The 26,296-nt window shown below is 41.0% G+C and overlaps 1 protein-coding gene across 1 annotated transcript; it reads left to right on the top strand.

Moving 5' to 3' along the window:
- On the top strand, positions 1–26,192 carry LOC306902719 (2-hydroxyacyl-CoA lyase 2-like; the record flags this gene model as incomplete). Its single annotated transcript, XM_079471527.1, has 6 exons — positions 1–93; positions 205–304; positions 522–619; positions 1,563–1,699; positions 1,820–1,954; positions 26,143–26,192. Exons 1-6 carry the CDS (start codon positions 74–76, stop codon positions 26,190–26,192), a joined length of 540 nt encoding a protein of 179 aa, XP_079327653.1. The 5' UTR covers positions 1–73.
- Positions 26,193–26,296: the final 104 nt, after the last annotated feature.

Below are 26,296 nucleotides of genomic sequence, written 5' to 3'. Positions count from 1 at the left end.
TCCCATAGACACGCTGTACCCTTTCCATGTGGTGGAAAAAGAGTTTGCCCCTAAAAACACTCCCAAAGGTCTTATGGGCAAAATCACTGCACGGTAAAACATTTCTCACTTTTTATTTCCTCCAATTTTCTTACGCTTTATTTCATTATTAAAGGAAAGGCAATCACTTTTACGTTGAAAGTGTTTTTGTTTGTTATCCGCCAGGTATCTTAAAAATCACTTATCTAACTTATTTGCTGGAGCTTGGGAAAACCGTGATCCCTCCCCACTTCCCGTTCACATCCCGCAGGCCACAGAGGATGAGGTGAGACCTGTCAATCATTTAATGGCCATTTGAGATGTATTATTAATTGCTTTTATGGTTGCGTCACATTAGATCTCATTTGATTCTCATCATCTTTAACATGAACCATAACAGGGCAGAATGAAACGATCTAGAAAGCTGTGACTTTTACTTCAGACATGGCAGATTAGATCTTATTTACATGACTCGGTATTCAAGTTGTTTCATTCATTTCCAGATTCAAAGATGTGTGGAACTGGTGAGCCGAGCCAAGAAACCCGTCATACTGTTGGGCAGCCAAGCAACCTTGCCGCCTACACCTGCAGATGATGTCAGGTCATTTAGCCATTCTGTCTTTACCCAGTTTGTGTCATACTCGTTCATGGAGTAGTTCATCAATCCCCTTCTGGATATTAAACCTATTGTCTTTGTGGTGCCAGTCTAGATATTTAAAGACACCCCTCCTTCATTAAACAGTAAACATTAAACATTTAATATTGACATATACTGGTTGACACCTTTACATTTTTTTAAATCATATCGTGAAAAAACCCGTTCTGCTACTTTAGACCTGCTTACTATTTATTTTTCTTTGCAATAAAGGGCATTAGAAGTATAAAATAACACTCAAAAAATTTTTTCTCAAAAAATTATATTCTCATGTGGTTCAAAACTTCTGGTTCATTTTTATGTGGAAAAGAAAATATGTTGAGAAATCATTTTGGGGCCAAGTCAATGGGGCGGTGTTGTTTGGCTACCAACAAATATCTTCTTTTGTATTCTGCAGGACAAATATTTATTTTTCTTACAAAAAAAGAGTTTAAATCTTGGTGTGAACTATCCCTTTAGGTCCGTAGTTCTCAAACGTTTTCCTTGTTGTACAGTGCATTTTCGACCCTCCCCAAAATAAAGTCGCATAATCCTAAACTAGAATTTTAAGAAACCAAAAACATATTCAGTTATACAATGCTGAAACATAAATAATTTTGGTTATTTTTCTAGTGTTTGATTGCGTGAAAAGTATGATACAAATTCCGTGTCCCCCTGGATCAATCTTGGGGCCCCCAGTTCGAGAACCACTGCTTTAGGTCCAAAGGGTTTTTATGCTCCATATGCAACCAACACAGTTACTGTATGTATTGAATAAATTGATCATATAGAATAATGCTTTAGTTGTGTAAGCATGAGCCAAAAACGGCAACAATTATTGATTTATAGCACCCGGACATGTAACTCATGGTTGAAGTTTGAACTCTCTTTTTGGATGTGTGTCTTACAGAAAGGCCCTAGAGTCTTTAGGCATTCCTTGCTTCCTGGGTGGGATGTCTCGGGGCATGCTGGGAAAGAACAGTCTACTGCACATCAGACAGAACAGGAGAGATGCCTTGAAAGATGCTGATCTTGTGCTGCTGGCGGGTGAGTAACAGCGCCATCTAGTGTCTTTTTATTTTCTATGGTTTTATACTGTTCGGAATGCTTAGAAAACTAAGCTATTCTTTTTCTAGATGTCAATACATGATTTGTTTTGGTTTGTAGGCACAGTGTGTGACTTCAGATTGGGTTATGGAAGGGTGCTGAACCGACGGAGTAAAATCATTGCAGTTAACAGAGACAGAAGTCAGCTATTGAAGAACTCGGACATGTTCTGGAAACCAACAGTGGCCATTCAAGGTGAAGAAGTGCAGTTTAATTTCTTTCCTGAATACATAATGTATAATACATTAATGAAAATAAAATTCTCTGTACTATAGTATTAACTATAGTATCTAACTAGTTTTAATTCATTAACTGTAATAGGCCTATACTTAATTGAACACCCTATACCGGAGTATCTTGACATGATCAAGATGTTTTTCAGAAAAAGGATATTGTTGCATGTATGTTCTTTGACCTGTGATGTCATATTACTAACCAGGGAAATTATTTACTTGAATGTTGTTGTACCGTACAGTTCAACTACGTGTAAAATCGCTTTAAAAGAGAAGTCTGGGTCACAGTTATTTACCATTTTTGTTATTTAGTAATTTATTGTTGAGTCTTCCGTAGCACCTGTGACATTATAGGATTGCATAGTGTCCAGCAGTTGTACACTCAAGGAATACAGCAGCACTGACATTTGACTTTCTCCTATACTGTATTTGGATACAAAAGTATGAATTCGTTTTTTTCTTGTTTTCTGCTTGCAGATTATCACATCGTAGCTGATGGCTATGGGGGCAAGGGTTACCTGGTTGGGCGACAGGATGAGTCACAACTTGATGACATCATTAAAAAGGCACAGAAGGAAAGAAGAGAGCGAAAAGCCATTCTGTTAAAACCAACAGTGGCCATTCAAGGTGAAGAAGTGCAGTTTAATTTCTTTCCTGAATACATAATGTATAATACATTAATGAAAATAAAATTCTCTGTACTATAGTATTAACTATAGTATCTAACTAGTTTTAATTCATTAACTGTAATAGGCCTATACTTAATTGAACACCCTATACCGGAGTATCTTGACATTTTACTACAGTTTACTATAGTAAATATTATAGTATACTCTACTACAGTATTTTATCATTTGGGCACATCATTTACATTACACACTTACAATCTTGTGATCAATGTTTTGTAAAGAGACTGTACTTTATTGTGTATATTTATATGTATATAAAATATGTGGTCTTAAAGCACATGGGACATCTTTTGGGACCTTTTGAAGTTTAAAAAGCTCTGCACTAAATAAACTAGAATCAAAATCCATCTGTAGTGGACATGAAATGGTAAATGCGTCACATGATTTGGGAGGGGTCGTGAGATATGTAGGAAGTGGTTATCGGGCACCTGCTCACCTGTTGTGGGTCAGGAGGGGGTGAATGGGGAGTAAGTGTACTCTTTGTTGACCAGCAATTTATTTTTGCAACATGTTTGTGGAGTAATAATTGGAGTATTGGAAAGCTTTCTGTTTTTTGTATGTATGATGTCCTTTTTGATGCGTCACAAATACAGCACTCCCAGTTTAGCCGCTCAGCGGATTACAGCTACATCATATTTGTATAACTTAAGTTATAACCTGTGTATACATACAGTACATATACACTACTAAAAAAGGGGTTCTACACTGACAATTTATTTTCCAAATGTTTCAGGCGATGCTGGCTCTTTCCTCCTGCGTCTCTCTAAAGCCCTCAAGGGACACAGATGCCCAGAGGAATGGCCTCAAAGTCTGAAAGAAGGAGATTACGTCAAAGAGAAAACTAAGAGGTGAACTTTCCCCACCTTTTCTATTCTTGCTTGCATGTCAGCTTTGTCTCAGGAGACTGAATGTGTAAACCTATGACCTATAACTCCCTTTAGTTTCATCTCGCTGCCTATTTGTTTATCTCAGAGCCAAAGCAGATGAGAAGACAGAGATGCATCTGAATCCTCTGAATGTTCTGCACCGGGTGGATGAGCTTTTGAATGAGGACAGCATCATAGTGGCCGCCGGGTGAGATTTTGTCGGCAGTGCTGCTTATATCATGAGGCCGCGGGGCCCGCTGCGCTGGCTAGACCCAGGTTAGCAGGACTATCGATATTTTTTGACCTGTTTGTGAACATCTAAAGCACCGTTTTGAAGGAATTGATGATTCTGTTTTCTGCTATTCACTCCAGGAGCTTTTGGGACTCTGGGTGTTGGAGGAGGTTTTGCTCTGGGGGCCAAGCTCTGTCGACCTGACTCTGAGGTAAGACTGTAAAGAAGTTAAATTGTATTGAATGCTTTGATATTGATCTCTGTTTGACCAGAGGACCTAGCTGACCTGACTGTAGTGACATTTGCCCCAGTTATTGAAACAGCTTTTCCCACGTGGTGCGATGTGTGTGTTACAGGTTTGGATCATTTACGGTGATGGTTCCCTTGGATACAGTGTAGCTGAATTTGATACCTTTACACGCCACAAGGTGGGGAAAACACGGCCAAACCTCACATATAAATCCCTTTTATGTACTGGGGACAAAGTAGTTTACATATCTATTTAAAAGACAGGACAGGGCGTAATAGGGTTTTGGATTACATTTGATTTATTTACAAATGAATTAAAAAATCATAACATTTTTAACCCTTTCCATATGCGATCAACAGCAGATGAAGCATGTTATGTGATTGTCCCCATAGACTTATATTGTAAGTGCATAATGCATAAATGCAGTATATAAGCCAGAACGATTGTAAATGAGCTGTTTTTTCACGTCATGTCAGACACCGGTGATCGCTCTGGTCGGAAATGATGCCTGCTGGAGTCAGATCTCCAGAGAACAAGTGCCTTTGCTCGGGAGCAATGTAGCCTGTGGTCTCGCCTTCACAGGTGAGATGGTTTACTCTAATAATATTTTCAAAATGTTGTCATAAATGTAGGATTTAGCACGAGTTTGAAGTTTACAGTACACCTCCCGAGTCTTCAAAAAAATATGTGGATCAAGATGTTTTTCAGAAAAAGGATATTGTTGCATGTATGTTCTTTGACCTGTGATGTCATATTACTAACCAGGGAAATTATTTACTTGAATGTTGTTGTACCGTACAGTTCAACTACGTGTAAAATCGCTTTAAAAGAGAAGTCTGGGTCACAGTTATTTACCATTTTTGTTATTTAGTAATTTATTGTTGAGTCTTCCGTAGCACCTGTGACATTATAGGATTGCATAGTGTCCAGCAGTTGTACACTCAAGGAATACAGCAGCACTGACATTTGACTTTCTTCTATACTGTATTTGGATACAAAAGTATGAATTCGTTTTTTTCTTGTTTTCTGCTTGCAGATTATCACATCGTAGCTGATGGCTATGGGGGCAAGGGTTACCTGGTTGGGCGACAGGATGAGTCACAACTTGATGACATCATTAAAAAGGCACAGAAGGAAAGAAGAGAGCGAAAAGCCATTCTGTTAAACGTTCTGATTGGGAAAACCAACTTCAGGGAGGGCTCTATCTCCGTCTAAACAGCGACACTGTGCACGATCCTGCCTAGAAACCCAAAGTTCTCTTTTATGTTTTACATTTCAATTTTATGTTTTAATTTTAAAGCCTAATTAATTTATATGCGGTGCACATTTCAGTACATTTACAGACTGACTTGTTAAAACAAAAAGAAGTTAAGTTATTGGAATGGAAGCAGAGTATCAAATGTGTGCAACAACATACCAGATTGCAGCGGTGTTGTAACTAGGACAGTTTTTAAAGTTAAATTGGGTGAAACTCAGAAAAAGGACATGTTGTGGTCATCTTTCTCTCCACCAGAAATAAGACAATATTTCGCTCAAAGAGAGCTGATGTTTAATACATTTTTACATTGTGACATTATTTTATAAGTAAGCACATACATTTACCCAATGTCTCAGTGTTGTATTGGGGAAATAAGGCTTATTTTTTTCTTGTAATACTTAATTTGACAAGTACCATGTTGTAGAATTTGTTGTACTGGCTTTAATTTATGCTTATTTTATTTATATTACGTACTGTATTACAGTATGAGAATCACCATTTAGAATAATGAGAATTATTGAAACCTCCTATACAGGACCCATAACAATGAATTTTTTTGATTAATGTACTTAAAGTAGGTCACAATGTCACAATCGCAAAAATTATTTATTTAAGAAAAATATAAGTTGTATACGGTGGCCTGGACATGTTTTTTTTCTTGAAGTTCACCCATTTCCTTAAGGAGCAGCAGTGCCTTAGTGTGTCGCTTTGGAAGATCAGAAATGTTGTGGTCCTTTCAATATTTATTTCATGTTTTCCAAGCACATTAATATATGACAATGAAGGACTGATCTGTGTGTTAGTGTGGCTGCTTGTGTGATATATGCAATAGTGTTGAATCTTTTTCATTCAACGGTGTGCCTGAAGCTGAAGACCATGACTTTGCAGTTACAGTTATTGTGCATGCTTACTGTATGACGGAATCAGTGGATCATCAAATTGAAGTTTAGAAACATGTTAGTTTTAATCTAAGTATGACCGTAAAATATATTTATAAAAACCTCTGGAAATAAGTAGTCTGTATTTTTTCAATCTGAGACCTTTCTATATCACAGTTCTTTTCCTCAGGTTTGTGATTCACAGAATCATTTAGGTATTGTTATATAATTCATCAAGATGTTTTGATTGCAATAAAATCACGAAAGACTCATAAACATCATTGAGAACAGCATCTTATTTCACGCCTTCTGATATTCAGAAGCTTCTGGGGCTTGTGAGTGGGCTCCCAGTGGAGAAGATGATTCTGGTAAAGGTTGCTGGACAACCTGGTCTCCTTGGTCCGGCCTCAAGCTGAGTCTCTGGAGCATTTGAAGAAGCCGCTTTAGGACCAAAGGCCTTAACCAGGATCGCTTTAAAGCTGATTTAGGTCATAACCACCAAATGTGGATTTATAATCCCGCTTACTTTCTCCTTCCTCCATAGCATTACACTACTGCAAAGGTATTTTCATCTTCAAATAATGTCAAATTAAAAGATAAGATGGCCAAAACTGTGACTTGAGCACTAAAGGGCAAACCACTAAATGTTTCCATATGTTAACACTAGTATTGACAAGAACCAACGAAGCCCAAAAAATCAGAGACAAGTGTGTGAACGTTTCTTAGTTTTAATTAATAAGCACTCCATCTTCTTCACACTTGATCTTCATTTTCATCCTCCGCAGCACCTTCTGTAAAGCACACAAACAAAACACTTTAGCAGAGAGTTAATGCACACATAATACACCAACATAAGCTGAACTTCTGAGCTTTGTTTTGAGCATTGCTAAATGGACTGTAACGTCACTCGCATTGTTTTTTCAGCATAAAGACTTTTTTTAAAGCCACTACACCCAGTCTGACTGCTTTGAAAAGGCTTCGTACGCTCGATATCTGAAAGGTGCTGATGAGCCGCTTCCCGCAGATCAGCGATCACATCAGGAAAGCTCTTCTCAAGTTCCTGCAGCTTGTCCACAGACAAGGAAAAAAGTGTGCAGGAACTTAAGGCACGAAGTTGAGCAGGCTGCTGTCCTCCCAAGAGCAAACTGATCTCTGCAAAGACATAACAGAGAAATCCAAATAGAAAAAACATTCAATATATAAGCAAGAAACTTAACTACAAGCCAAATACGTCATAACACTTTTATAGAGTACGGCATTTCTCCATCAAATGATGAAAACAAGTAGATCTACAGTAAGTCAACATAAAAAGTAGACTGGCGGTACAGTATATACTGTATGTATATTTTCTTTTAAATATACCAATGGCACACTTAAAGGTTTTTCGGTCGTTTTCCAAGTTGTCCGAATTATGTCTGAATTCTTTCACACATACTACCAGCTTCCTGTCAAAAGTAGGAAGTTCTTGGTAAAAATGATATGATGTGTGTCTCTGTAAAGTTCAAACTGAATTAAAGCAAGTTTCTCATACACCACCTCCAAAGTACTCTCCAGACAAGAGCTCCTGCTGGAAAGACTTGATCTCCTCGTGTACCCGTCCACGCTCGATGAAGAACATCCTGTCAGCAGGACCGTTCCGTTGGATGATGATGTCGCCTGTCTGGAAGATTTCGCACTCCAGCTTCATCAGAACGGCCTCGATCAGCGTGACATCGCCACTAGCAAACAGCCATCCCTTCATCAAGTTTGGGCACATGACTTTCATAACATCCTACAGTACGAAACATGAATGTCTTTTAGCTTTGAGCTCATGAATATGCTAATTTGCTCCTACACATGAACAAAATAAACGTTTAGAAGGTATACACATTTACACTCTTTTGATCGGTCAGTGACAACATTTGACAAAATGGTATAACTGCACACGTCAGTTCATATTTTAAAAAATCTAACTTTCTCAATTTGACAAACCTTTTTTAGCGATTCTTGCAGGAGGCCAAGACAGCTCCTTTTCTGTTGCCATCTGTAGCCTGCAATGGCACGCTTGCGCAACGCCTTGGGCAGATGTTCGAAGTTTTTCAGCTACAGATGTAACATATCAAATATGCCATTATATTATCTGACGTACCTTCAGTTCATTTAATAAAAATGAGCAAATGTTACAAAAGAGCACCTCTTTTACGTTCGCATTGCTAGCTGCAAATGTTGCTATCTGCCATGCAACAAGTGCAATAAACATCGATCGGCCAATCACAGTACTTATGATGGCGGCCCATTGTTCTTCAATACCTACAAATCAGAGAAACACATCCATGCAAACGCCATTATTGCATCTTTTTACATCCTTTTTGAGTGCTGCTTGCTTTTACTAGGTTGTGGTAAGTTTTATTGTTAAGGATTTGGTCAAAGCCCTGAGTTCGTCTAAATGCAAGCATCGCTGAATTTAAGTATTTCGAATGCATGTTGGAAGTGTGACGTACGTGTCGGAGGGTCAGAAGCTCCACATAGTGTCCCGGTCATTTGGCAGAATGCACGAAAGAAAGAAGATGAGTACTTCTCTCCAATTGAGGCATTCTACGTAATGTGTCAAAAAAAGAATAAAACAGGCATTCAATTCACGTGACTTCTCACCATATTAAAAACCATGTACCATTTACCAGGAGGTGTTCTTGTGTGACCCAGCTATCAGGTGGAAATTCACCCAGCCCGGAGAGGAAAAACTGGATGCAGGCGTTCCAGTGCATAATAAGAAACAGCACCACTGCAACAAACAAGGTTCTAAAGGTTCTTCTCACTGCTACAAGCTGGATGTGTAAATCCTACAAGCACGTACGAAAACACCATGCAACCATTACAATCACACTCCATACAACAACAAAAATGTCTACTTTTGTATGCAAGAAACTGGCTATTCCTTACTTCTTCAAGTTCCAAGAAAAACCTGGTGAGTTTCGGGACACGGAGCAGACGTATCATGCTCAGAATCCTCACAAACATGAGGATCCTCATGATCTTTGAGGCCATCAGCGAGCTCGTGTCAACGTGATAGTTTTCCTGAAACAAATCAAATATGGTTTTATAGTAAGACGTCGAATAGTTGATATCATCAATGTGACTGATATTAATAAGGCCGAATAAGCAAACTCACCAAAATTATGATGAAGACATCCGCCGGAAACGCAGCCAGCAGGTCTGGAACAAACCACGAGCTTAGATAGTCTTTCTTTATCAGCTGAGGATCAAGAACGAGCACCTAGACGGAACAAAAAAGTGCGGACTGAAAATCTGTTTTGAATATAAAAACATAGACAGGTGCAGCTAAGTAAGATAATCATATTTACGTTGTTGTCATCAGTTAAACTGGACTATTTCTAAAAATGTGTGATTGGCATTATTAAGGCGTTCATCAGTAATCTGGCTAATGCAAAGGTTTAGTTTTCATTTCGTTTCTTGTTTTTCACCCAGAACGCTGTTACGGCTGGTTTCCTACCTGACCATGTTCCTTGAAGAATCCCATTCGAAAGTTTATCAAGATGTCAAAACAGAACACTATGTCTGAGATGACATTTAAAGATAACCAAATCTTGTGTGAGCTTTTGTGGATATCCTCAGAAAAGGCCATGTCCAAAGGGATGGCAAACAAGTTGAAAGATGTAAGGATGATCATGAACAGCAGGTATTATGGGAATTTAGATCCGTATATGGATCGATATAAAAATGGATGATTGATGTTGTTTAAATCAGATGTATTTTCCTACATGACATGATTGTGAACAAAAGCTTGAAGTTGAGAGTTCTTCAGTTGCCAGATGTTGCCAGAGATCGGAATGTGGTCAGTGAGAGGGGGGTTGCAGGATCTGCTTGTGTAAATGTGTAACAATAACCAGATCTTATTTTTGGGGAAGAAATGTGTACACTCAAGGATCTTATTGTGGTTTAAACGTGCCTTTACATTTAATATGATTTTACCATTGATTACTAACTATGCATAATATGTTGAAAATATAACCAGTGTGTGAGTTGTGTGTAACCAAGCCATAATCGCTGATATTGTGGGGTTTTTCCATAGGATGTTACTATGTGTGTGTGAAAAGATTAGATTACACGGGGGGCCCCATGGAATGGGTGAGGGTCTTGTGTGCAAATTTGTTACAGATGTCGGGTTTGAAAAACAAGGCAGTGAGCTGATTGGCTGAAATGCAGACAAAGGGAAGGCGATCTGATTGGACCCCGGCTGAAGAAGAGTTTCGGCGAGAAATACATATAAATACCAGTGAAACTGTTTTTCGGGGTCGATCCTTTGTTAAGACTGTTCTGAGTCTGAGGATCCACCGAAACAGCTGTTTGTTTGAGGATTCTGATCAATAAATGCCAACGTTTTCTGAACTGGCCTCACTCCAATTTTTGAACGCGCAGAACATTGTTTAAATGTTCTTCAGATGGCGACCCCGGTTGGAGACAGAGCCACCAAAAGAGAATTGTAAAACTCGGAGAGTGACCGAAAATTGGGACGAGACAACTTTTAACTTCAACACGCTGTCGACAGAATTAAAAAAAAGGTGAGCAGAGCCTGTTTAAACGAACTTCTGCAGATTGGATATTCCAAATTTATGTGTTGAGTTTGAAGTATATCTGTACCATTTGAGTAGAAATTAAAGATCATTGATATTTGTTGATCAGAATAAAAGGCCGTGTCACGATTTTATTTACGTTAACAAGACGCGGTGAAAGGCCCGTCACGAGTTTTATTTACGTTAACAAGACGCGGTGAAAGGCCCGTCACGAGTTTTATTTACGTTAACAAGACGCGGTGAAAGGCCCGTCACGGTTTATTTTCATTAACAAGACGCGGTGAAAGGCCCGTCACGAGTTTTATTTACGTTAACAAGACGCGGTGAAAGGCCCGTCACGGTTTATTTTCATTAACAAGACGCGGTGAAAGGCCCGTCACGAGTTTTATTTACGTTAACAAGACGCGGTGAAAGGCCCGTCACGGTTTATTTTCATTAACAAGACGCGGTGAAAGGCCCGTCACGAGTTTTATTTACGTTAACAAGACGCGGTGAAAGGCCCGTCACGGTGTATTTACGTTAACAAGACCGGTGAAAGGCCGCGTCACGAGTGTATTTATAAAGGTACACTAAAAGCCGATTAAATTGTGCATATTGTGTATTGTATACAGTGTAAAATGTCTGATTTTGAGAGAAAATGTGCGGAGTATAGCTGTTCCCCTGTGGCTATGCAGTGGGAAAAAATTGTTGATATGTTAATGGCCCAATCAGAGCCGAAAACTCGTAAGAAAGACAGCAAAATCTGGAAACAAAAATGGAGTGAAATTTGCATGGAGAATGTGTGGAAGGAATCTGAGAAAGTGTTGATTAAGATCACTCCAAAAATCAGGGAAATGGAGGAAAAAGCGCATGCAAGTTTAAACAAACATGTAGAAGGAGGAAAAGATGTGAAGTGGTTAGATAAAAATAAGCATAAAAAGGAGGAAGAGAGATTGAGAGAAGAATTACGCCGTTGGACACGGATTGCTCTAACTGCAATTGCTTTGAGTTCCCCTAGGGGGGGCACAGGACATGTGCAATCGGAGGAGTCAGAGAAAGAAATGGTGAGAGAGTCAGGAAGTGCAGGAGCCAGTATTTCGCGTCATACTGAGACCGCCCCCTTATATCCTGATTTGAATAAGCTGTTGCCACCGCCCTACATACCAGCTTCACAGCAAGTGCAAGTGAATGTGAAAGATTCATTGGTGGAGGTAGACATGCCAGATCTAGATGTTTTAAAGGATCAAATAAACGTGTTGACAGCACAATTAGACCTAATGGTAAATAGACAGGAAACCTTACAAAGAAAGGATAGCATAACAAACCAAAGAGCACAAGTAGTGCACAATGAGGAGGAAGGCAGAGACATGAAGGGACAGGAAGCATGTAATAACAGTGAGGATGGAGGGTCACTGCAGGTATGTAGGGACGTAGTTATTAAAGGAACTATGATGTCTACCCCAGTGTCACAGGGTACTAGGAGTCGTACCAGAGCCTGTCAATCCACGCCAGCCTGTCAATTCACTCCCCCTCAAGAGAGACAATGGGACAGTATGTGTCGCCCAGGTAGTGAGTATGATGAAAGGAATGTTAATGTGCCAAACGCCCAGCTGATGTCAGGAGGGGCAACTAACATGCCTCTGTTACAGGGCAACCGTGGGGTACCAAAGTACCAGCCCTGGAGCCATAGTGACATGACAGCTGTGCTGGCAAAATTGCCCCCCATTACATCTGGTGGAGGCAGATGGCTTATAAAGTTGATGGCATTGTGCCACGGCACCACCTTGGCGGTAGGAGACATAAGATGCCTTTTAGGCCAAGTTTTTACTGTTTCGCAGATGGCAGAGTTTGAGAAGGATGCAAACATTGAAGACGAACCCAATGACGCACAGTATACCACTGTCAGTACAGCGATCGCCAGGGCCCTCAGAACAAAATTTCCAACACCCCCAACCGTATACCAAAACATTAAGTTCCGCATTAAGCCTGGTGAGACTGGAGCGAGTTACTATTTTAGATGTGCAGCTGAATGGGAGCAGATGGTAGAAGAAAATAGTCTAAATAATCCAATTACGCGTAATATATTTAGAACTGCCGTAATGACAGGGGCCCCCAATGGTGTCAAGCAGGCAATGGAATGTAATCCTGACACTCCAGTTGCCAGCAACGAAATGTGGGAAAGACATCTAGTGTTCCATATTGACAGATCAGTCGATAAGCAGGATAAAGAACAGGAGGAATTAGAAAAGACAAAGCAACAATTGTTAAAACTACAATTAGAAATGGCTAAGTCAGATACCAAAAAATCCAAACAAATGTCACAACGTCCTGTGAGCAGCGGCTTTGACGGGCAGCCCGGGGGGAAGACCCCACCTTTTCCCATAGTCACACCTGAAACTTTTGGCTATGCTCAGGGAGGACATGTCCCTAATTTCCAATTAATAAAACCATGGGGAGGGTATAGGCCACGGGGCAATAGCGGATGGGCTAGGGGGAAGCCGAGTGGGGGAGGGGTGCGCTACAGGGATGCATGTCATCAGTGTGGGGGGACTGATCATTGGAGGAGACATTGTCCCATGACAGGGGACAGCCAGTATATGGGACCACCTGCGGGGGGATGGGATCCTCATAGAGGTGGGCCCAGTGGTCGTGGCAGAGGACCACAAACTCCAAAATACCCGGAGCAACAAGGCCCACCTCCCCACTCGATTCAGGCGCCCTTGAACCCATCTTGGGGCCAGGGGGAAGGCGCGGATTGTTGACGAGGCCAACAGAGAACAATCATGCGAGGTCTGGCTGAGCCTTACATGATTTTAGTGGTTAACAACAGACCACTAACAGCTTTGGTAGATACCGGAGCAACATACTCCACAGTAACGAGGGGCACAATCACTGACAAAGATCTAAGTGATAAGACTGTTGGAGTTATGGGGTTCTCTGGAAGGTTCGAACACTGGCATCTTACTGTTCCTCTTACCACGAAAGTGGCAAATCAGTCCCTGTCACACTCATTTCTATATTCCACAAAAGCACCTGTTCCCCTATTGGGCAGAGATCTGTTGATTAAATTGGGTGCAAATATTTTATGCTCACCAGAAGGTGTCACAGTCACGTTCCCGGACGGCACTAAAGTCGACTGTTCACAGGCACACAGTAGAGAGGGCCACCAGCAGGTTTTGCTGGGAGGACCCTTGCAAGAGATGGCAGACATATATTGGGTGGAACTAGATGATTCACAATCGGGAGCCAGAGCACTGTATAAGAGTCAGTGGCCCTGGATCAAAGACTTAGCTGTCTATTTACCTCCCATCGACCCCCTGCATTGTACACTATTTTATGACCGGAATGACACTGTCACATACCAGGAAATGTTCCATGACATTGAGGGCCAAATGTGGACACTCACAGGGGAGGGCCTATATGTAGGACAAGAGGGTGTAGTAGTTCCAGTTACACTGACACCAGAACAACAGATATGGTATGAAATGGCAGACACAGCTGAACCTCACATTTCTATGGCACTGCATCCAGGCCATGAAGCTCGAGAGTTAGGAGCCATGACAAAAAGGTTGCGCTTGGTGACCGATTGGGAGCCCTCTGGCATTGTAGGGGTTTTGTATTCGCGTATGACAGATTCATATTGGGTACCACAAAAAACGACCGATAGGGGCCAATTGACTCACCTCGAAATTACAAGAAGCCATGGTCGCGAATTGACAGACGGTCCCGGAGCTGAGCAGTTAATTGACAGCCAGCCGGACGACCTCTGGTCACAAGGTCCAACGGACGTTGGCCTCTGTAACATTGAGCCAGTCAAATTTCAGTTAAAATCGACAGAACCAGTTTGGGTCCCACAATATCCTAACAAAAGGGAGGCAGAGGAAGGCATTGCGCCCACTGTTCAAGGTTTAGTGGAGAAAGGTGTCATTATTCCATGGCGATCGCCATGGAACACCCCGATTTTTCCTGTAAAAAAACCAGGCACAAACAAATATAGATTAGTCCATGATCTGCGTCGAGTAAACAGCCTGGTGACAACACCAACAATGGCCGTACCAAACCCATATACTGCCATCTCAAATTTGACCCCAGCTCACCAATGGTTCACATGCATTGATTTGGCCAACGCTTTTTTCTGTATACCAATCTCGGAAGAATGTAAATCGTGCCTGACTTTCACTTACCGAAAATGTCAATATTCTTATAACAGACTTCCACAGGGCTTTATTTTATCGCCAGGGATATTCAATCAGGTCCTAAAAAATCAGCTGATAAATTGTGTGTTACCTGTGGATTGCGTTCTAATAATGTATGTTGATGATCTTTTGCTAGCAGCTGTAACCAATGAAGATTGCTTAAAAGCAACGGGCGTCATTCTGAGACAGCTGTATGCGTCTGGGTTCAAGGTTAGTAAAGAAAAACTGCAGGTCAGCAGGCCATCTGTTACTTTCATGGGCCGTTTAATCACAGGCCAAGGCACAACGTTGTCTGATCGCCAACGTGATGGCATTTTGTCACACCCGAAGCCACACAATGTGAAGGACATGCTTTCCTTTCTGGGATTGACAGGTTTCAGCAGAAATTATATCCCTATGTATGTAGCGGTCACCAAGCCATTACGAGACATGGTCAAGGAACAAGGCATGAGAAATGTGCAGGCGAAGTTAACATGGACCCCTGAAGCAGAAACTGCGTTCATTAAATTGAAAGGGGAGCTGTCACATGCAGCATATCTGCATAGCCCTGATTACAGTAAGGCATTTTTCCTAGACGTTTCTGAAACAGGGAATAGCGCACATGGAGTACTTTTTCAGAAGCAGTCTAGTGCTAGACGTGTGCTCATGTATGTCAGTGTCCTAATGGACGCCATTGAACAACGCCAGCCGGTTTGTGCCAGGTTTACTGCAGGATTAGCAAAGATTATTGAAAAGACATCACACATTGTGATGGGTCATCAGTTGACGGTCCTGACCACGCACTCTGTCATGTCGTTTGTCAATTCTGCATCATTTACGTTTTCACCGTTGAGGCAGAGAAAACTGTCCAAATGTCTAACGGCGCCAAACATAACATACAAACACGATGGCATTAACATGGCAGATTTGTTCACCAAAGGGGAACCACATGACTGTGCACCAATCACTGACCTGGCATCTCGTGTTCGCCAGGACTTAACTGCAACCCCTATCCCTGAAGCCTCGGACGTGATTACATTTTTCACGGACGGGTGCTGTTTTAGAGCTCATGATGGCTCTTTGGTCTCAGCTTACTCTGTTGTGCAGCAAACAGACTTAGGTTACACTACTAGGGAAGCAGAGAAAATAGAAGGCAAACAGTCGGCACAGAGAGCAGAACTAATTGCGGTCACACAAGCACTTAAACTTGCAGGGTCTGGCAAAGTCAACATTTATAGTGACTCAGCTTATGTCGTGGGTGCTGTTCATGTCGAACTCGCAGTTTGGCAAAGGAGTGGGTTCGTCACTACGTCTGGTAAACCTATAGCACATGATGCAGAAGTACGTGCACTGTTGGACGCATTGAAAATTCCAGCAGCTGTTGCTGTCATAAAATGTCAGGGCCACTGTAAAACAGACAGTGCTGTAGCACGGGGAAATGAGGCTGCTGACTTGGCTGCCAAAACAGCTGCAGGCTATCAGGTGACCATGATGGTACAGACTGACTGTTCATATGTGAAACTGTTACCATCTTTCAGCAGAGAAACACTTGTGGCCGAACATGGCAAATGCACACCAGAGGAACTGTCAACGTGGACAGAGTATGGGGCCCTGTGTGCACCAGATGGTCTGTGGCAGGCCCCAGATGGCAGACCAGCATTGCCCATGAGCCTGTCACGCTCTATCATGACCCAAGCACACACTATGTCACACGTGAGTTCAAAACAGATGATGAAAACATTGCAATATTGGTGGCATCCTTTTTTGACGGCTATGGTGTCTAACTTTGTACTTTCATGCGACATTTGTCAAAAACATAACATCAAACCAACTTTAAAACAGTTAAAGGGCACATTTTTGCCATTACGAGGCCCAGGAGAGGAAATCGTGATTGACTTTACAGACATGGTAGAGAGGGTGCAAGGGAAACGGTATTTGTTGGTGATAGTTGACCAATTCACAGGTTGGCCTGAGGCTTTTCCTTGTGGGAAAGAAGACAGCACTGCAGTCATTAAGTGTCTCATTAATTTGTACATCCCGCATTACGGTTTCCCCCGGCATATCCGGTCAGATAACGGCTCACACTTCAAAAATGAGCATTTAAAAATCGTAGAGAAATCGCTGGGTCTAACGCATGCGTTTGGGGCCGTCTATCATCCCGAATCGCAAGGTAAGGTCGAACGGATGAACCTAACACTGAAACTTAAATTGGCTAAAATCTGTGCACAGACCAAATTATCATGGCTATCAGCTCTTCCGTTGGCTCTAATGTCTGTACGTTCCTCTGTTAACAGAATCACTGGCTTTACACCTTTTGAATTGCTTACAGGTAGATCTTTTCCAGGACCGTCGACGCCGCTGAAGCCGGACACCTGTGTACCACTTTCACATTGTGTATACTTTGACGAACTGACTGCTATGATTCAACATTTCTCTCAGCAGACTCCCTCTGACATTGCTGGAGATCCTGTCGAGCCCGGTTCGCAGTGGGTTCGCCTGAAGAAGTTTCGAAGGAAGTGGAATGAGCCACGCTGGACGGAGCCTCTGAAAGTGACGGCCAGGACATCACATTGTGTCCGTCTATCTGGCAAGGGCGACACCTGGTATCACTTGTCTTCTTGTGTTAACTGTGATCCACCAAACAGGTCGCTGTCAGAGACTGCTGTGGACCTGAGGGCTCAGGTCCAAGAGGGGGAGGGTATCTCTGGAGCAGAAAGTGGAGCAGAAAGTGACATACAAGCATCAACAACAGGGGCATTAAAAATTAAAAATCCAGTGCAAAAAAGGTGACATTTTTTCAAGCAGTGACATTTAAAAACAGGTACGGAGTGGAGAACGTGAGACGACAAAATAAAAGAACAGGTGATTGTGCAGTGACTCATGAGGAAGACAGTAGAACTATCTTCCATTTAGTCACAAAAGCAAGGTGCACGGACTATCCAATTTATGATGATCACACCCAGAGCTTAAAAAACAAATAAGAAACTGGTGTGTAGACTATATACTCATTATAATCAAGGGTTATCAACATTTTCGTATTTACCTTTACCAAATCTTTATATATTAATTTTCTTTCTAATCCTTTATAAGCAATATATATTGTTGTTATTGTGATCCTTCAATTTTAATATTCACATTTTCCATATTTGCTATTTTTCATATTTTTATATTCACAGTTTTCATATTTCATATTCAGTATTTCCCATATTTTCTATATTTTTATGTTGCTATTGTGATTTTATATTGTCATATTCATTAACGTATAACCATTTATTCCTTACATTTCTATTTTGTGGGATTTTAACCATATATTTTTTCTGAATTTCATATTCCCATTAAGTGTACTGTGTGTTTAACCATTTAAATTTCCAAGAGTGTGTTTATTGTTCCTTTAAAGTCCAAGAGAGGGTAACGAGATGAAGCTGTGGGAAAACTGTAAGCTGTCAGGGATCCTATTAATAATTTCAGGGGTTATAGTAGGAATAATTTTTAGCATAACTGAGGGTCAGGAAAGCAGCAACAACAACATATCGAAACCGAGTTACAAAAGAGCCATAGCCGATACGAGGTTACCATGTGAACAACTCGTAATTAACTATGTTTGGGGTAAGACCACCTCATTTACTTTCGACCTATGCGCTGTCATAAATTGTGGGGGAAAAAATAGCTCATGGAGGGGGTACGAGGTATATGTATGTATGGACTGGAATACGGACAGTGTTTGTAAGGCATACCAGTCTAGGCGAACCCATAGGGGTGAATGGTGTCCGTCATGGAATAACGTGATAGCATACACCGGTGCTTGGACTCCGAAAGAACCTAGCCTTTGGACCCGTACCTCGGCAAAATTTGATTTTAAAATGCAAAGAGATTATAGTGCAAGTCAAAATCCACTCACCCTTTCAATATCCACTAGAACGGGATCAGCCAATTATACAGGGGAGTTTTTCCTTATAATGGGGGTGCACAGCCCAGGAACAGATAAAAAAGCAGTAATAAAATTTGTTGTGGACAGTTCACCTGAGGAGGAAAGAAATGGGACAGTAGCTGAGCCATTATCGGTAGGACAAAAGTATGGAGTGGTAGAAATAGATTACACCATGTTAAAACCAGAAGATATGATAGAAAGAGCCACAGGATATGGGGAAAATAATTTGTGGCTGGAATGGATAATTACCACAGCCAGAGAACAGAGCTTAGACGATTGTGTTGGATGTGCTAATGCAAGACCTCATTTATATATTGAACCAGCCCCGTTGTACCAAAACGATACGTGGGGTTATGAGTGTATGCTGGCATTGACACGGATGGCCAGTCCAAAAAATTGTACCACATTGGCAGCAATATTCCCACCAATAACCAACCTTTCACGGGCAGGTCCATTTACACCAAAGAAAGCAAATTATACCTGTTTTGATATTAAACGTCTATCACCAACCAGCAACCTGGGGGAGATAAATAAGGAGTGGTGTGATCAGATCATAGTAGATAATGGGACTGAGATAGGTACGTGGGCTAGAGCAGGTTTGTATTATTATTGTGGAGATCGAAGATTGTTTACTAGGATACCTGAGAAGGCAAAGGGAGTGTGTGCCATGGTGAGACTGGGAGCCCCAATAACCCTGATAGGAGACAGAGCAGTCAGAACGGAAACCGTGAATTCAGCAACATTGACTAGAAGACGTAGGAGACACATCATTACAAAGAGAGCAATAGGATCAAGTGTAGATTTATCATTAAATAGTCCGACGTACATTGACGCGATAGGGATTCCACGAGGTGTTCCAGATGAATATAAGCTAGCGAACCAAGTGGCAGCAGGTTTTGAGAATATACCCATAATAGCTGCTATTTTTCCAGTCACCCCAAACAAGAATGTAGATAGGATTAATTATGTACATTATAATGTGATGAGGTTAGCAAATATGACAAGGGATGCAGTAGATGGTTTAGCAGAACAGCTAGCACCAACTTCACTTATGGCTATACAGAACCGTATGGCTCTGGACATGTTGTTGGCAGAAAAGGGAGGAGTATGTGTTATGTTTGGTGATCTTTGCTGTACTTACATTCCTAATAATACAGCACCAGACGGATCAGTCACTAGGGCATTGGAAGGTTTGAGAACTTTGTCTATCGAAATGAAGGAACATTCAGGAGTGAATAATCCTATTGGAGATTGGCTAGACAAGGCACTAGGCAAATGGAAATCCGTTTTAATGTCGATTGTGTTATCAATAGCTGTATTTGCAGGTATTTTGGTCTCATGCGGATGCTGTTGTATTCCCTGTATCAGATCACTATGTAACAGAGTGATATTATCGGCAATAGAAAAGACAGACCTAACCCCTCCGAAATATACCATGCCTCTATTGTCTGGCGATCATTTCCTAGATGAAGATGATAATGATGTTTGTGATGATTTGTGACCATTTTTTAATGGTCAAGAGAGGGATTATGGGAATTTAGATCCGTATATGGATCGATATAAAAATGGATGATTGATGTTGTTTAAATCAGATGTATTTTCCTACATGACATGATTGTGAACAAAAGCTTGAAGTTGAGAGTTCTTCAGTTGCCAGATGTTGCCAGAGATCGGAATGTGGTCAGTGAGAGGGGGGTTGCAGGATCTGCTTGTGTAAATGTGTAACAATAACCAGATCTTATTTTTGGGGAAGAAATGTGTACACTCAAGGATCTTATTGTGGTTTAAACGTGCCTTTACATTTAATATGATTTTACCATTGATTACTAACTATGCATAATATGTTGAAAATATAACCAGTGTGTGAGTTGTGTGTAACCAAGCCATAATCGCTGATATTGTGGGGTTTTTCCATAGGATGTTACTATGTGTGTGTGAAAAGATTAGATTACACGGGGGGCCCCATGGAATGGGTGAGGGTCTTGTGTGCAAATTTGTTACAGATGTCGGGTTTGAAAAACAAGGCAGTGAGCTGATTGGCTGAAATGCAGACAAAGGGAAGGCGATCTGATTGGACCCCGGCTGAAGAAGAGTTTCGGCGAGAAATACATATAAATACCAGTGAAACTGTTTTTCGGGGTCGATCCTTTGTTAAGACTGTTCTGAGTCTGAGGATCCACCGAAACAGCTGTTTGTTTGAGGATTCTGATCAATAAATGCCAACGTTTTCTGAACTGGCCTCACTCCAATTTTTGAACGCGCAGAACATTGTTTAAATGTTCTTCAGTATACATTTCTGCGGAAAAAAAAAGGCTTTGAAACACAAAATCTATTGTATGTTGCTTGGTTAGCTAAGTCCCACCGCATTCAATAATGTGTCGTTGTGTCACTCATCTTTTAGCACTGAAATAGCATCTGTAAAAGTTTTTTTCCTGTGATTATGATTTATTCATGCCTTAAAAAGGCTGAAATGTAACATTTGTACTGTATACATAGATGCTTCATTTGACGTGTGAGCAGCGTGTGCTGGTGTTGCAGAAGCAGAGCTGAAACATCAGTGATGGTTATATACTGTATGTAGTATATGCACCATCCACATCTATGCCTCACATGAAGTTGTAAACAGAGGCAGTTTCAAACAGCATTTTTTAAACCGTCTTTGGCAAATATATGGAGAAAATACTCTACAATGGATTCAAGTATTGAAATTGCACACGGTTTATCTTAAAGCGTATATAAAAACACGATTATCGATTTATCGATTGTTCAAAAGAGGGAGTTTAACTCAAATTAAATTCCTTTATGATTTTGTTTTCACATTTTCCTTCATATGCAAAGATATTTCTAGTAACAAAAAGTCCAGGGCCCTTTTCCAGTGGAAGGAATGAATGCCTTTCATGATTTAACCTCCTCAAATAAGCATTAATACAAATGATTTGTACCCCGACCCCCAAAAACACAAGATTTTGGTTAAATGTGGTGGTGCATTATTAATAAAATGAGATTTTTCCGGTTACCTGGCCCGACTCCGCGGATGTATAATACAAGTCTCTTTGTCAGACGGTTCTCTGTATTTCAATGGCATCCTTCCTGTAAGCAAGTTTCAGCGAAAGGTGAAAGACGATCTCTTCTGATGCTGGTCGTGAAGCGAAGTGTACAGTTGACCGTTGCCTCCGTTGTTTTTTAAATTGCATCGAGTGAATTTGAATGATGCAGATCATCGTCATATTCATGCCGCTCCACCAGCAGCGGCTCGCCCATAGAGGGCGCTGGGGTGCCGACCTCCCTGCCAGTTTTTTATTTGTATTTAAAAAAAAAAATCTTTTAATAATCTCTCATTTTGAAAAATAATCTGTGTTAATTACATGATATTAATGGTTTTAATCTAGAATGTGTTTAGAACTCTCCAGAATGATATTTGGATGTTGGTGTAGTAGTAGTAGCCAATAGGCTGTCTTCCCTGGGCTCCAGTTCGCTCAGCCCTACAGTGCTGGAATTTAAGCCAATGGTTCCCCGGTTGCTACGCAAAAAAGTTTATATTTCGCCAATCATCGTCGTGTAATTTTAAGGTTTAGGGGCTCTGAAAATATCGCCTGTAGTACCAAGATTAGTGATGGGCGATACCACATTTTTTTGATGCGATACGATACCGATATTTTTTCTTTAAATTTAAGCGATACTGATACCGATACCGATACTGCTATCATTTTTAAAGTGTATGAGAATTTTTCATTTTTATAATAGAATATAATTACAATTAAAGACAAATTACGACTTGTACTGGCCATTAATAACATATTTATTATAAAAGGTTAATTTAACAAAAAAATTAAATGTTTAAACCACATTCTTCCAAAAATTATGATGAAATAACGTAAATCCTAAAAACATTAACTGTGCATTTTTTCACTGTCATTTTAAACAGGCCATTTTTCTTGAACTGTTACACTTACTGTACAGAACTATTACTGAACTGTACTGAAGTTTCCTATTGCAAACTTTCATTTGTGTGCGCGCACAAACACACTTATTTTTATTTGCCTATTTGTACCAAGTGACAAGGGATTACACGTAATAGGTTAACTAATGACCAGCTCTTTGTACCTGGATACTTTTTGCCTCCCTGGAAAGTCTCCTGTAACGTCTTTTGTCGGACAGATGAAGACTGGGCAGAGGAAGACTGGGCACGGGCAGCTTGGTTTCGTTCAACCTCTTTATAAGTTTGTAAATGTTTAAAAAGGTTGCTAGTATTATTGCTGTGTGCCACTTTTTTATCACATATATTGCATCGTGCAATATTGTAGAAAAATAGCACCACACCACGCTACTTTTCCTCTCTGCCATCGTGCCGCTCTGTTTAAAATGAATGCGTCGTCCACGTGACCACACAACTCGCGCTGCACCATCAAAATACACCCGCAGTGCATGCGGGTATGACATCAATTACGTATGGGTAAAGTCCACTACGTCATCGCGCTACAGACTGCACGCACGCACGCACAGCCGGCTGGAAAGTTTTAACATTTTAAACACCGCCACCGATTGACATAAACACTGCACAGCTTTGATAACATTTAGTCATGCCTTAATTAAGATATCGATACTTTATATGAAATATCGATACCTAAACAGTAGCTTTCGAGTATCGATATATCGATACTATAGCATCGATGTGCACATCCCTAACCAAGATTAGAGCAGTGCACCACTTTTTACCTTTTACCTCAGAGCGGAGTGCGAGTGCAGTATGGCGGCGCCGGCGACGTTGAATATCAATAATGTAGTCGTGGGAGTTAATCTTGCCCCAAATTCAGTAAAATCTCTACACCTGTATCCATTCGAAAGAAGAACATTAGCGGAAAAACTAATTGTAAAAGAACTCGGACCAGACAAGCCAGAAGTGAATATAACGCAAAAGGCGCGAGAAAAGGAGAAAACCTACAAGAGAACCTTTTCCCGAGGTTGGTTCGATCGAAAGGTTTGGCTTACTAGCTGTGGTTACGCCAATGCAATCTTTTGCTTCCCTTGCTTACTGTTTAAAACAAGTGCTTGTGATAGCTCGTGGACACAGACAGGGGTGACAGACCTGAAACATATGTCAGAACGCATTAAGAAACATGAACGGGCAAGAGTGCATATGGACAACTCTGTGAAGCTAGCCATGCTAGGCCGAATTAGTATAGCCACACAGCTAGATGAGGGACACCGCATTGCCATAAGAAGGCACAACGAGGAGGTGGACAGGAATCGGCATATTTTGTCAAAGATCATTGATGCCGTGAAATGTTGTGGTGCCTTTGAACTTGCTTTGCGTGGTCACGATGAGAGTGACGCATCAGAAAACCCTGGCATTTTCCTGGGTCTAATTGATCTTATGGCCTCAATCGACCGTGAGTTGGAGGTGCACCTGGAGAACGCCACTGTTTTTAAAGGCACTTCGAAGACCGTGCAAAATGAACTGTTAGACTGCGCATGTTGTCAGTTCTCAGAGACCGCATTCTGGAAGAGGTGAAACAGTCGGACTATATTGCCATTCAGGCAGACGAGACAACCGACATCTGCACTCATTGTCAGCTTGTGCTTGTGCTACGGTACATAGATGGCCACAACAACATTCAACAACGTTTTTTTGAGTTTATCGCGCTTCCAAATGCGACCGCTGATACGATTGCCACTGCATTATTGGAAAGGCTGAGCACCATCCTTCCTGCGGGACAAGAGAGAAAATTAATTGCCCAGGCCTATGATGGTGCCGCAGTGATGAGGGGTGCTACAGGTGGAGTGCAGCGTATAGTGCAAGACGTCTACGGGAGTGCATACTACGTTCACTGTTATGCGCATCAGTTGAATCTCATTATGCAGCAGGCAACATCCCACATCCCAAAGATCGGGCAGTTTTTTTCAGACATTGGGGGGTTTTCTACATTTTTTTCCAAGTCATTCAAACGAACAGCAGTGCTGGATGAGGTGGTGGCACACAGACTTCCAGGTGCTTCAACAACGCGATGGAACTTCCACAGTCGTGCTGTTAACACAGTTTACGAGCACAAAGATGAACTGGTTAAGTGCTTCCAAACCATTCGAGACAGAGGAGACTTTGATGCCATATCGAAGAGAGAGGCCGGGGGTTGTATGAGAATGTTGGAAGATGAGGTTTTCTGTTTCATCCTGGCGTTATTCCACAAAATCATGCCACATGTAAGTGTGATACACACAAAGTATGTACACAATTGTGTAAGGTTGTGCTTTATTTTAATGTTTCTTATTTTGTATTGTTTTAACTTTATTCACCATATAATTTATCTATGCAGCGTTTATGTTCAACAGCTATTGTTAATTGAGAGATATGGAAGGGGGAAAAAAGGGACTCTTATTTTGATAGTCTGATCGGAGAGATGCGAGAAGAACAACAAACTGCGCATGCGTCCTCAGATCAACAGAGGAGCTGGGAAAGAGCAGATGCGACTCTCCTGGCTTCTTTTGACTTTATTCCTGTTTTACAGGTAAAAACTGCGATAACCAGCAAAACTTATGTCAAAGTACTGTGGCTGCAATATTACAGTGTATGGTGAACGTAGAGTGTAAATAGTGATGCAATTTGTGAATGTGTGTCCGGGTAACATGTGATGTTCACACTAACGTGTATAACGTAATTTAAGTATGCTCTAGTGATCTTTATATACGAATGTTGTTTTGTATTACTTGTTTTTAGGTCACAAAGTTGTTTGATTGTTCATGTTATTGGGTCAATTCATAGTGTTAATTGTCTTTAGTTAGTTCGCTCTGTGGTCGCATTTGGCGCGCTTTGTGGTCATGTGACCACGTGCTGAAGGAAGCATGTGATGAAAGCATGAAAATGGCTGGATTTGTGGTGATCCATTACAAAATTAGTATTCTTGGGAGAAGAGTGATTTGCATTTCAGTTAAAGAAGCAAGTATATGTTAAATGCTCGTGTTAACAGTTGATCATATCTGATCACAGTATATATATATATATATATATATATATATATATATATATATATAATCACTTTGTGTTTGAAATAACATGATGGCTGTTTATAAAATGTCTGTTCAGTATTAGGTCATTAGCTGAAAATGGTGAAGTGAAGAAAAGGAGACGAAGTGTCCGAAATGTGATGTTTATTTTGATGATTGGTGACATTTGAGTGATAGTGTTGGTAACACATGCAAAGATTGTCATTAATGCTTTTAAAGTAACTGTTTGTACTGATTGTGCATTGAATAAAGAGATCAACAGAGGAGCTGGGAAAGAGCAGATGCGACTCTCCTGTCTTCTTTTGACTTTATTCCTGTTTTACAGGTTACAGTAATCTGGCTGCTGGGTCTCTGAAATCGGGACCTGCAACATAGACATGCTGTTTAACCATCTGCAGAAGAGGAACATAGACTCTGTCTTCATCGCAGGGATCACCCAGAGGTTCACTCACAGCATACAGGTGATCAGGTAGGCTATG

Source organism: Barbatula barbatula (assembly GCF_947034865.1).
Source record: "Barbatula barbatula genome assembly, chromosome: 2".
Classification (NCBI taxonomy): domain Eukaryota; kingdom Metazoa; phylum Chordata; class Actinopteri; order Cypriniformes; family Nemacheilidae; genus Barbatula; species Barbatula barbatula.
This window is presented reverse-complemented; position numbering and strand designations above follow the sequence as displayed.